The 13,778-nt window shown below is 37.0% G+C and overlaps 1 protein-coding gene across 7 annotated transcripts in view; it reads left to right on the forward strand.

Annotated features, from left to right (window-relative positions):
- Nucleotides 1-175: 175 nt before the first annotated feature.
- The window catches only part of LOC132767182 (uncharacterized), a 63,873-nt gene continuing 50,270 nt past the window's right edge, over nt 176-13,778 (forward strand). Inside the window, exons 1-3 of one of the 7 annotated variants that reach the window (XM_067464501.1) lie at nt 520-845; nt 9,247-10,456; nt 12,474-12,566. In XM_067464501.1, the coding sequence (XP_067320602.1) occupies nt 10,423-10,456; nt 12,474-12,566 (127 nt within the window). In that variant the 5' untranslated portion in view covers nt 520-845; nt 9,247-10,422. The other 6 variants (XM_060761868.2, XM_067464500.1, XM_067464502.1 and 3 more) reach the window with 6 other exon arrangements.

The following is a 13,778-nucleotide window of genomic DNA, read 5'->3' on the forward strand; positions in this document are numbered from 1 at the left end:
TTGGTTCAAGTTCCAGTTTTACTTTTTACCAGTTCAGTTCCACTAATGATCAGCATATAGCATGTAAATATTACACTCCCTGCCTGTTGTGATAATGCTCAAGATATACAGGGTTAGTCAAAATGCATAGGCTTATGGCTTATTGGCCTATGCATTTTGACTAACCCTGTATATGGTAGACCGTGCCATTTGGCCCAAGTTGCTTCTTGTTGTTGTTGTTTTTAAAATATATATTAGTGTAATTGCAATCCCTGCCTTTTTAAAATCTGTTAAATCACGTGAAGGAAAAAGAAGGAGGGTGCCTGTAGGCTGATTAAAGATAGGCTATTCCTGAAACTCCCTAGAATTAAATGTACTAATCAGATTCTCAGCTTAAGTGACAAAAATAGTAATGAAAAGAACTAGAGCAGGCCAATAATACTAACAATGCTTAACAAGACCTGTCTAGTCTTTTCTCTGTTTAAATGCCAGTTTTTGCTTTAGACCTCTTGGAAAAATAGAATTTGATGAGGTGAGTAGTTTATGTTTTTTTTCTTGTACCACTTAGATAAGTGACAATAAATACTGTGTTTTTCTTCTTTCCTAGTTAGGACACGTGATTATGTATGTCCTGTTACATTGTCCCGATTTGAAAGGACAGGAAAGGATGAGTAACAAGAGGAGGGGACAGAGGGTTGAAAAGGGTTTTGAACTTATATACCCTATTTAGTTTTCTATACAGCACCCAGTGCATCTGTGTTCACTTTGAGCACGTAATAACTGAGCCATAGATCAGTTGTAGAACATATGGTTCACTTGGAAACCTTGGATTCTGAAGAAAAAGTGATATTTAGCTCCTAACCTCTGTAAGTATTTAAATGAACATGTTATTTTTATATGCTGCTATTTAAATGTCAGATAAATCTTATGTAGTACTTTTGTTTCTTTGAAATAGAAACATTTTCTAATTTTCTTCTCTTTGTTGAGAAAGCCCACATTAGGTTTATCACATATATACAGCTGAAATGTTGTATATTCTTACCTGAGAATAGTAAGTCATTCTGAACTCAGTAATATGAATTTCTGAATAGTCATGTTGAAAACTATGCTAAATAGCAAGCCCAGAATAAGATTGCTTAATATTTTTGTGTGTGTTCTGTTTTAGTAGTCTTTTAAATGTAATTTTTGCTTTATATTTTTTTAAAAACACAGGAAAATTATACCCAGCCTAATTTTTGTTGTACTAAACCTGACTTGATTTTTCACTAGAATTTGCTTTCTACTTCAGAACTTGGCATTACTTCTCCTCTCCAACAATACTTACTTTGAAATGTCATGTACCTTTGACTATATGAGACATACTTTTAAGTAAATCTAAAGACAGTGTCTTAATTCTTCCTACATTTTTTCAAAATATTTGCACTAATATTAGTGTTGCCCAATATTGAAAATAACAATAAGGCAACAGCAGATATTTATATGCCAGGTTGACAGTCGAGAAGTAAGCTATTGACAATTTTTTGATATACCTAAAAACAAAAGTAATTATTTCTGTTAATGTACATTGTCTGCAGTTATAAATTGCATTGTGTGCTTCTTTTTCTGTCTTTGCAAAAAGACCATACTCAAAAATATGAATCTTGAAAAGGTGTATCTTGTTCAGGTTATATAAAAGGGAAAGCTGCCCAGTCCTCATATAGAAAACATTCCTTACAATAAGAGATGCCTATGCTTTTAAGGATGTGTGGAAAGAAGAAAAGGTGAAGGGTGGAGAAATAGTCTGGATCTCAACCATCAATCTGTATTGAAGAAGAAATTTTGAATTTGCAGTTGGTTTGAGTATTAAATTTGTAAATGTTTAAATCTTAGCAATCAACTCATGTTCAGTCTCTACACATTGCATTCGGGTGATGTGATTGGAAGTTGTAATGCCTCTATCCTGCAAAATGCATTTGGAGATGATCCATGAAAAGCGTTTTGAAACTTTGACAATTTTGTGATGGTTATTCGGTGCTCGGATAGAAAGGGGCAGAATAAAGAGTTGCCTCCCAAAATCAGATGCTGGCCTGATAAATAAAACTTATCTTTAGTCCCTACATTTCTAACACTGTAGAGAATGAAACATTAAAATTATTCACACCAATGATTCATATTTGCAAAGTTTGCATTCCCTTGGTAACTCTGCCTCACCTTTTGGATTCCTATACTAAAGGCGCATCTTGTCCCTTTACGCGCATTCCGTTCCCACCATATCAATTTTCTTCCTGAAGGCAACTTTCTACAAAACCTTCTCTATTTGCTCTAGTTGAAAACAATCCTATGACAGAGTATGCTCTGTTTAATAATCATTTGTTAGATCCAGTTTTCCATATTACTAGGTGAATCAAAGGGAATCATAAAAAAAAAATCCATTGGTATTTTCAAGACCCTTGTGTCATTTTGCATATGAGTGGACAATTGAGATGGGGAAAGGGGACATTTTAAAGAAATCAGTGAGAAATCACATGGCAAGCAAGAGGATCATCTCTCCCTATGTTCAGGCTTTGGTGTCTTGCCCTGATGTCTATTACATGCATTGCGGGGGCAACTGCCAGCTACAAAGAATGAAAGGGATTGACCTGAACTGTGGGGAAAACAGTTGAGGTCATAAAAGTAATAGAGAGTGCTAAAATTGGATTTTGTGGAGCTTCGAAGTTTAAGGTGATTTTGGAGATGTATATTCTTTCCATTCCTGAATAGTAAGAAGGTTTTGACCATTATCCTGTGACTAGGCTTTGGCTTTATAATGGGAGAAAACATTTTACAATATGACGTGGAAGCAGTTTGCCTTTAAAAATGCTAAGAAAGCTGTAAGGCTATAATAGTGTGACTGTTCTGGAAATGTGCTTTTGAACCCAAATTGTTTTTCACCATAGGAAGAGGTAATAGAATAAGTGACTCATTGTTTATTTGTTGTGTTGATTCCCTTCTTGACCTTTCTCAATTTCCTTACAACTTCTACTTCTCTTTCAGGCCAGTGGTTTGCATTATAAAATTGCTTAGCTTCATGCTTTTCTAACAGCTTAGCAGTATAGGGTTTTTTTTTCTCTAAATGAAGGCAACATAAGTAAACATTTACCAGATATATCCAAAATCTAAATGTATAGTGGTAAGCCAAAGGTGCTTTAGCAATCAAACACCTAAATAACATAACCAAACAATCTAATCTTTACAAAGAAATTATTTTCACAAAACTAGTGCTGAGAATTTATTTTATTTTATAAAACACAGTAATTAGGTTGGACAAGGGTAGTCTGTTATGTCTGTTCCTTACATAGTTATAAATACACCGGATGTGTATTCTGAATCTATCCAGGATGGTAGTAGTGGTTCAGAATAACCTTGTAACTTGATCACTATTTCAGTATGTCATGCATCTAATCCTGTAAGTGGCTAAGCATCTTGGCCATCTTTAAGTCAATGGAGGCAGGGTGTTTGGTATTTTCCAAGTTTAGCAGCTAAATAAAGACCTGAGCTTACATTCATTCCTGTAATCCTTATTGAAGTCAATGGAACCATTCACATGCCTAAGGATTTCCAGATTAATGTCATTGCCATTACAATCAATGTATCTTAAAACCTGGATAGAGGCAGGTAGTGGGAAAGTTGCTAAGAACACCATTGATATAGGGTGGTCCTCTCTGTACTAAGAAACATGTAGCTTCCTTCCAAACACATCAAGTGCTGTGACTCTGAGTTTCTGTTCTTCTAAGACTCTTTTGTGTATACTCCTGTTTTCATTTTTCTATGGTCAATGCACGAGAGAATAAAAAATATTTCATTTAATGGTGGTTGTAGGAAATCTGAGTGCTAAATGATCTGGTCAAGGTGGTAGGGCCCAAAGTAAAGATATATCAAAAAGTGCAATTAAAATGTTAGAAGTGATTACAGCCGAGATGGAGCATGGATCTTCTAAAGGTCTTGCACAACAGGTTAAAGGAAACTTCAAGAATTATAATAAAATGTGTTGTAATTACTGCTAACAATAAGGTTTTTCAAGAATACTTCCTACACACAACAACTACTTTCATTAGGGTATTGACAATTCCTAACTGCGTATCTGTATATGTCTTTTTGTGTAGATGAAGTGAAACCAATTTCATTATTTTAAAATAAAGTTTCAAGGGAATTCACTTCTAAGACAATCTGTTGTTGTTGTTGTTGTTGTTGTTAGAAACTCCATAAGATGAGTCCACAGCAGACAAGATCACTCTGCTGGCTGTTGTATTGGATCACACATCAGATACTTCCCAAGTGTCCAGGACTGTGTGATGTATCAGCGAATAATGCATGCAGATCCCAGTAAGGTGGCCTTCTGCAGCTGGCAGATGGTAATTTTGTCAGTGCTGATTGTGTTTAAGTGCAGGCCAAGGTCTTTAGGCACTGCACCCAGTGTGCCAATCACCACTGGGACCACCTTGACTGGCTTGTGCCAGAGTCTTTGCAGTTTGATCTTTAAATACCCATGTTGTGTCAGCTTTTCCAGTTGTTTCTCTTCAATCCTGCTGTTACCTGGGATTGCAACATCGACGATCCATACTTTGTTTTTTAACACAATCCTGGGGTCAGGAGTATTGTGCTCCAAAACTCTGTCAGTCTGAATTCGGAAGTCCCAGAGGAGTTTGACATGTTCATTTTCTGTAACTTTTTCAGGCTTGTGATCCCAACGATTCTTTGTTGCAGGCAGATAGTATTTGTGGCACAAGTTCCAATTAATCATCTGAGCAACGGTGTTATGCCTCTGCTTGTAGTCTGTCTACGCAATCTTCTTGCAGCAGCTGAGGATGGGATCTATTGTTTCATGTGCTTCCTTGCAGAGTCTACACTTGGGATCTGTCGCCAACTTTTCAATTCTGGCTTTGATGGCATTGGTTCTAATGGCTTGTTCTTGGGCTGCCAGAATCAGGCCCTCCGTCTCCTTTTTCAGCGTTCCATTTGTGAGCCACAGCCATGTTTTTTCCTTGTCAATTTGGCTCTCAATTTTTCCCAGGAACTGTCCATGGAGAGCCTTCTTTTGCCAGTTTTCTCTTCTGCTATGGATTGTGTTTTTACGGTATTCTCTCTTTGTCTTTTGCACTTTAAACAGCTTACTACTATTGACTTCCCTCAATGTTGGTTCTTGACTGCCTTTCACATAATCTGCCAGTGCATGTTTCTCTTCTACCATTTGTTTCACTTGCAGAAGCCCTCTCCCCCCTTGATTTTCTGGACAAGTAAAGTCTGTCAACATCACTACATGGGTGTAATTAGTAGTGGATTGTCATCCGTTTTCTTGTTTTTCTGTCCAGATTATCCAGTCCAATTATTATTATTATTATTATTATTATTATTATTATTATTGCGGTTGTTGTTGTATTTGTTACCTGTCTCTTCTCATGGCTTGAGTACAGCATGGTTAATGCATTATATCAATTTCAATTTATATGAAACATTGCAGTGGCTGCCAAAGGTCACATAAAAAAAGGAAAAGGGGGAAATGTATCAGCAGTTTTTAGACTCTTTGTGGGTGGGAGAATGAGCTTTTATGAATATAAATCCATTTCTTCAGATCCAGTACTGAGTGGTATTTAGTCTGGCACAAAACGTATTTATTATACAGCTGTGGAAGCAATAGAATATAATAGGATCCAGAAAGATGCAAATCATGACCTTTGCCCTAAATTTAGAAAGAGCTGCATAAGGTGAACAGGTCTTTCAGTTATTTGCAGTAGTAGTTAGCTAATGTTGATGTGTGAAGGATGTAGTATGCCATGAAACCATTGTTTTTGTCCATACCTCTGCTAGCAGATTGAATATTGTGCACATAACTCAATTCAGCAGTATCTTGTCTTTCTTGGTCATTTCCTTGGTCAAGGACCACAATGAGTAAAACTGTTATTGCATGTCCAGGAAGGTTGAAATGTTTTGCAACTGACCAAGTGGTCCTGAAAGTAAGATTTTTAAGTGAAGCTAATTGCTTAACAAAAGAGAGGGACCTGAGTTTTGTAAGTCCTTCATGAAAATGTGATGTTAACATCTCAGGGTTATTCATTTATTTATGAATTGCCTTTCTACCCCAGTGGGATCCAAGGCAGCTCACAAAAGGAATTAGTAAAATTTCAACAGTTACATTTTAAGACAATTTAAATCATTACATTCAAATAGGTTTAAAAATCATCTTATTAAAAATAACATTATTTAAAAAGCATACAAAACTTTAAAAAATAAAGCACTCCTATAAGAAACATCATTGTAAGCAACTACATATTAAACAAAAAGATATTTGCCTATTGGTAAAATGCAGGATTATATGAATTCACCATAATCAATTGTTTGTTTGTTTGTTTGTTTGTTTGTTTGTTGTGTCAGGACAACCAGTCAAATTATATTACATTTCTAACAGAACAAAGCAATCAAACAGACAAAATACAAAATGTGTAAGTTTGGTAGTTGATTAAAAGTCCTTTGACCAGTGTCTGGCCACTTGGAGTGCTTCTGGTGTTGCTGCAAGAAGGTCCTCCATTGTGCATGTAGCAGGGCTCAGGTTGCATTGCAGCAGGTGGTCAGTAGTTTGCTCCTCTCCACACTCGCATGTCGAGGATTCCACTTTGTAGCCCCATTTCTGAAGGTTGGCTCTGCATCTCGTGGTGCCAGAGCGCAGTCTGTTCAGCACCTTCCAAGTTGCCCAGTCCTCTGTCAATTGATAATTTAGTACAAAGAGGCTTGATTAGTAGGAACTGGAAAAATGTTCAGCACCTAAAGATCTCCAATAGTACCATCCTATCAGAGTGTATGCATAGTGTCCCAAGGGCTTCTATACCATTGAGCAGAATTATCTTCTCTGTGTCAGTATTTGTTTTTTGGGTGGAAAGTTTGAACCTTGACCTGTCTTGGTTACTGTCATCCCTCCATATTTGCTGGAGTTAGGGACAGGATCTTTGTGAAAATGGAAACCCACAAATAAAGAAATTGCTACTTTTTTCCTGATAGAATACCTTCATAGGAATTTCTAGTCTTCTGGCATGACTCTTACGGTCAATGTCTGCTCAAGTCTGACCATATACTTCCATTGGAGGACAAAGTGAGAGATTCCTAGGAAGGTCTTCTCTCAAAATTTCTAAGTCATACAGCATGACAGGAGGAAGCTGACCAAAGAGTCACATTAGTAAAACTAGAGATTTCTAGAGATATTTTAAATAAAATCTGCAAATAATCAAATCTAGAAAATATATTTCTTTTCCATTAAAAATAACCATGAAAGGACACTCAACTACACCTTGTCCTCTGGCAACAACACTTTCAGTCAACCATGATTCTCCTGTCACAAACCTTCGCTAAGTCGGAACACTTATGAACGTTATTGTTGTTGTTATGTTCATTCAAGTCATTTCCAACCTCAGAAAAACTCTTACATTGTCTCTACCTAGCACTCAAGCCCATTTTTTCTATTGTTGACCAATACTAATGCAAAATGATTAACAGGCTAATACTGTTTCAAGTTCAGAGAACACTTCAACATAGGAACTTCTGTGAGGACTTCTGATATCTACCTGGTCTCATACCAGTGTGGGTTCTCCTTTTCTTATTCTGAAGTTTGACCTAATTTATGTCAGCTTCTGGCATGAAATTGAGATTGGAGATTGTGAGGACTTTACAGTGTCCTCACAAGTGCTGACGTCATCTTGGTAATGTAAAGGATGCACAATTACCACAGGAGCCTTTCTACTATATTCTCAACCATCCTCTGCCAATTTTTTTTTATTAATAACTGTTGTTAACTTGACCATTCTTTGATTTCCCTTGGATGTCAATATCACAATTTTCAACTGTGGAACATTGAAGCGTATGTATGAACTGAGTATCTTGAGGATAATGAGAACATGAAATGACAATATGCATTCTGTTTTGGGTTTGCCTAACCCTTTGAGTGTCACCACTGCATCCATTTAACGTAAGATAACACTGTGATAAATCCCTTCCGTCTGGGTTTGATTAAAGAATTTTGTGCCATAGCAAGATTTGTTCAGCTAACCTTCCTTGGGATATTGCATGGCCCATTAAAAATGATATTTCCTACTGGGAGAGGTTAGAAGCATTCTTTATGGGGGGAAATTGTTTAAAGTATTAGTGTGGCTGTTCAATCCATAAGAATGATGAATTGCCTTGTTATTTCTATGGAGCTTTGAGAGTACCCATTTTCAGTTGATCCTTTTAAGATGGTTGTACATTTGGGAGAGACTATATACTGCCATAAACTGTGCAACTGCTGTTAAGACTGAGGGGTGAAGGACCTTGAAAAGCATCTTTTCATCATCTGACAGTTAAAGTGTTCCATTTTTCAAAGTAGAGATTTTCTGCGTATCATGTCAACACAAGTGACAGAGCTAAAAACTTCCTATCAACACCTTTCAAAAAAAGGATATCTTGCTTTTACACAGCTGCCTCTACTCCCCCCTATATAGATAGATATAAATATATATAGATATATATGGATATAGATATATATGGCATTGCAAAATATTTTATTCCTGCAGTACTGTCAGTTAATGTCTTTGCTATCTCAGGCTTTAAAATTGCACTGCCACTGTATGACCCTAATAATCCCCTCAAGCAGTTAGGCCTTGCAAGCTTCTCAGCTCTATATGATTTTAATCAGCAATTTAAACAGTGTATTCAGTGCCTTACTAAACAGGAAGGTCAAAAGAGAGAGTAAAACTCTTGCTGGAATTACCAGTGGGATTAATGGAAAATGTTTTGTTCGTCGTGAAACCGTTATTTGCCATACATTCTCAATGCTGTGGGTGACTGATTGATTACTACTGCTGTGTAAAAAGCAGCTACATAAAGCTGTGAGTGCAGGGCTAGGCTCAAGAATTTTTCTGCTTATGATGGAGCAACAATGGTGCAAACCCTCTCAACCAAGATGCCACCAAGCTACACAGAACCAAAGGATTGTTTTATCAAATGTGGCATAACAATTCAAAAACACTTCCTCTCATCCCCAACAACGACAGATACAACAATAACACATTAAATAGCTTTCAATTTGCTATGATTTCGAGACAAGCCAAAGCTGCTCCTTCAGGTTGCTATGTCACTGCCTTATACGAGGGATGTTTGTTAAAGATTTCCCCTGAACCACTTCTATTTATCACAGGATGCTGAAACTGAGCATGTGTAATGATATCAGTATCTACAGGTTACATGCCAATTTACAACTCAGAACTGATAAGGGTCTTGATTTTACAGGTGCTGAAGTGATGTGAGATTTGATAATGGACCCAGTGGTCGCACACCAAAGAAAATGTTTGATGAGATGAAAGAGGCTTATGGTGATGATTCCCCATCATGTGATGTAGTCAAGAACTGGCATCGTCAAGTCAAATGTGGTCGGACTTCAGTAGAAACAGCTCCGATACCAGGGTGACCTCACTCTTCTGTTGATGAACATACTATCCAACAAGTGGAGGTCTCCATTTTGGAAAATCACTGTGTAACCATTCACCACCTAACCCAAAATATCAAGATAAGTCCATGGAAAAAAATAATTCAAAACCATCTTCACATGCACAAGGTATCTGCTCACTGGGTTCCCCAACTGCTCACACCTTTCCAGAGGCAGGAATGAGTTGAATGCTCTCAGGCTCTATTAACGATGTGCCATGGAAACCAGGACTTTTTCAACATACTGATCACACAGGATGAAAGCTGGATCCATCACTATGATCTTGAGACTAAATTCCAGTCAATGCAATTGAAGCATCTTGACTCACTGCCTCTAATGAAGGCATGTGCCCAACTCTCAGCAGACAAGGTCATGCTCACAGTATTTTGGACCAGCACGTAGTAGTATTGATGAATTTCCTAGCAAAGTGTTCCATGATCACTGGGGCATGTTATTCTTCACTGTGGGAGGCAATCAAAACCATGAAACGTGTCATGCTCTCCAAGATAATGCACCAGTTCACAACTCACATGTTTCCCAAATGGAAGCATGCTCCTGTGGCTTTGAAATTCTACCGCATCCCCCTCATTCACCTGACCTCGCACCATCGGACTTCCACCTCTTTCCAACAATTAAGTTATTTTTGAAGGCCAAGCATTTTTCAGATGATGAGACTCTGATTTCCAAAGTCATAACATGGCTTTTGGAGCAATCTGTCGACTTCTACAAGCAAGGTGTTTACAGTTGCTTTAAAAAGATGGGAGAAGTATGTATCCCTAGGTGGTACCTATGTAGAGAAGGATTAATAACTGTGCCAAGTTTCATTGCTCTCAGACCACAGGAAGTGTGTTAGGGGTAATCTTTAATGAATGCCCCTTGTAGCAGGCACAGCTCTGACTGCAGCTTGAGTACTGTAGTAGTAGACTGAGCTCTACTACTGGGACATTTTTAAAACAGCTGAAGAAGTGAGATGATAGGACATGATTCAAGACTGTCCCCCACAAACCAAAACAGGTAAAGGTTATACAGGTGTGTAAACTCATAGAGTAACAGAGAAAAACATAAGATTTAATAGACAAAGTCTACTTCTTCAGATACTTCCTCCTATTAGTCAAAAGCAATAGACTAAGTCTACTTCAGCTTATGCTATCAACTTCATTCTCTCAATCTCAAAGGTACTGTAAGATTCCTTTGTATGTTGATACTTCAGAGTAATATGTCTATAGACTACACTACTATTCCAATACAGTCATGTTAGCATAGATAATGGGTGCATACCACATTAAGCATGTTTGATATCACACATCTCTAGTAAGGAAATTGGGCCAATTTGCCAGTCAATGATCTTGCAATCAGATATCCATACATCCTCATCACCTTATCTTCCTCCATTATTGCTGTTCCTTTATTTTTGTATATACTATTTTGATTTTAAATGCAATTTTGCAGCTTCTGCCTGAAAAAGAAAAAGGCGTATGTGTGTGTAAAATGAAAGGGAAACAGCCAACTTAGGAATAACAAGTGGAAGAAGAGAGAAGTCCTGCTATTACACTACTGCTGGCACAGAAGCAGAAGGGACTCATCACATTAAGATGGGTCCACACTGGGGGTGGGGGAGGTGTCAAACTGGTAGTAGGATGTACACGGCATTGTATGATAGGCACTGTCACCAAAAACGATGATACCTGTTTTTTTGTGATAAAGTCCTATGTCTTTGAATTCTTTCCCGATATAAATTATGTTACTATGAGCTACACGTCTCCTTCCCCAATCCTAATTTAACACGAGAAACCAGTATTAAATTACACTGCCTCTCAGTTCTGCTTCAAAAACATCTTTGGGTGCAGGAACTCTATATTAATGGGCACAGAGTAGAACAACATGCCTGAGTTAATGTGGCTATTATTTATGTGCCACTGACCTCCAGCAATTCTGCTATATGTGCAACTCATACCCTCTGCCAAATGCACATAATCTATTGTAACTTTAAATGGTAAGCTGCTTTTTAAACTTTTTTGGTATAAACCAGTGTAGAAATATGATAAATATGATAAGGTTTCCTATCCTTATCCCGCCCATTGTTATCGTTATTGTGATTGTGTTTAGAATGTTATTTTATGACTGCTTTTTCTTTCTTTCAATGTATTTGGATGATATTGTTGTGTTTTTGTTCATGCTTTGATTTTATTGCTGTAATATGTTGTCTGGGCTTGTCCCCATGTAAGCCGCTCCGATTGGGGAGATGGTGGCGGGGTATAAATAAAGATTATTATTATTATTATTATTATTATTATTATTATTATTATCCTTCTGAGCCAGATAAGAACAGCTCTTCAATGGGCAAAGTTGAAGGAACTGTCTTGGGAGTAAGGCTAGAAAGAAATGGTCAGCATACATTATGACCATTTTATACTTCTTCCAGACACAAAACACACGCAATGAGGTGTAAATTTTTAAAGCTCATATACAATAGAATGTACACATTTTACCATGGAGGAATATTACAGTGCTGAGTTATTTTTTGGACTATAGTTCCCAGAATCAAATGGACTACATGAACAGCTATTGTGGTACCTGGGGGATTCTGGAAACTGTAGTCCAAAAAGTCATTTTTTCTAAACACTCAGTTTTGCCTCAGAATACAGGGGTGCTTATAAGACACCTGTTTATATCCTTGACGTAGTCAGATCAATGTTGCAAAATCAGCTATTAAGAGTATAGTGCTGTCTATTGAACAAAGAGTGAAATGATTTGCTGAACATTTTTTGCACCTTAGGATTGTGTGGTCCACACACTTTGAAAGAGACACATGGACCAAAACAACCCAACATCAAAAATACGATATCTTGCCAATACCTCAAGGGCTTTGGTGGTATACCAGATTGTAAGTGAAACTCTTCAACCTCTTGTCAGCTTCAGTTTCTTCTGGACTTCTGAGCTCATCTGTGGTTATTGACCTGAAAAAGAAGATACATCAAAGAGAACCTGAAAATGAATACTATGTAATGATTATCTCCACATCCCATTGCAGAGCAGGAGGAAGGCAGAGAAACAGACGGCCTCGGCATGAGCAGAAAGAGGAGGAGAAGCTGCAAGGGAAGGAAGAGCTTGGATACCCAAGAAAGTAAGTTTGCAACAGTAGATCATCTTAAGGTACTTAAGAGAGAAATGATTATAATGACCTAGTCAAAAATTCTTAAAGATGCTTTATGTCCAAGGTCCAGTCACGGAACTGTGGCTTGTGCCAAAGCCATGGTTTGAGGAATTGTGACTTTCTTCCAGAGATATATGATAGAAATCAATATGGTGCAATGTCATAAAACTGTTTCCTGCTTGAATTACTTGCGTGTTGCTTATCTAAGATTTCTTTATTAAACATTTATAAATGGCAGCAACAGCTTTATGATATAATGTTTCAGCCCTGTAGGGGTGTTATTTATCAGTCTTTTGGGAAATTGTATTTTTAAAGTGCTTCATTTTATGGAGAAAAAGACCCTCTATCTTTAATTTGTGACTGTAATAAGACTAAAATCCATTTTTCCTTAGCATCAATGAGTTCAGTCCACCACAGTTAAATGGGAAAGAGAGCTGATGCTGTAACCAATCCTAATTAAAAGTTGCAAATCAATACTGGGTAAAATGAAACACTTAAAAAGTATTCCCTAAATATATACATTTCTTTTTAAAAGGAAAATGTGCACAAATGTGTATACACCATTATTAGGGGAATCTCATGTAAAATGCACATATTAAAGGAGATCTTTACAAAATTGAACTAATGAAGAAATGCCATCAAAACAAAAATGTTTCTTCAGAAAATTGATATTTTTTAAAAATAATAATAATAATTGATACGGAAATCAGTAAGAAAAAAAAGTCTTGAAAATATTTGAAAATGCTGCTTTAAGGGGGTTTTAGATTATTTTTAAAGTTTTAATATAGTATTTTAATATGCTTTAAACGTCTTTTAAATGTTTAATGAGTATTGTTTTTATGTTTTAACTTAGTATTCTTTTTATTTGTCTTGGTTCATCCCCTTGGAAGGCCTTCAGGTGATATAGAAATATCTTAAATAAAAATTCAAAACTAACCAAAACTCAAATTGGAAAGGTTCACCTAGCCCTAACAGTGAAGACCTTCATGCAACTTATCAAGATGTGGGCTATTTTAGCCTGCTACTTCGTAGGTTTGGGAGAGAGATGTCTTGATTTATAACATTCTTTTGTTCTTAACTTTGGGACATCATAACTCCATAGCATTTGTAAAACATGCCCCACAATGCATGGTATCCCCTGCATATAAATATGCAGAAAGCACCATCTTTTTGAGGCAACCA

The sequence above is a fragment of the Anolis sagrei genome, chromosome 2 (assembly GCF_037176765.1).
Source record: "Anolis sagrei isolate rAnoSag1 chromosome 2, rAnoSag1.mat, whole genome shotgun sequence".
Classification (NCBI taxonomy): Eukaryota; Metazoa; Chordata; class Lepidosauria; order Squamata; family Dactyloidae; genus Anolis; species Anolis sagrei.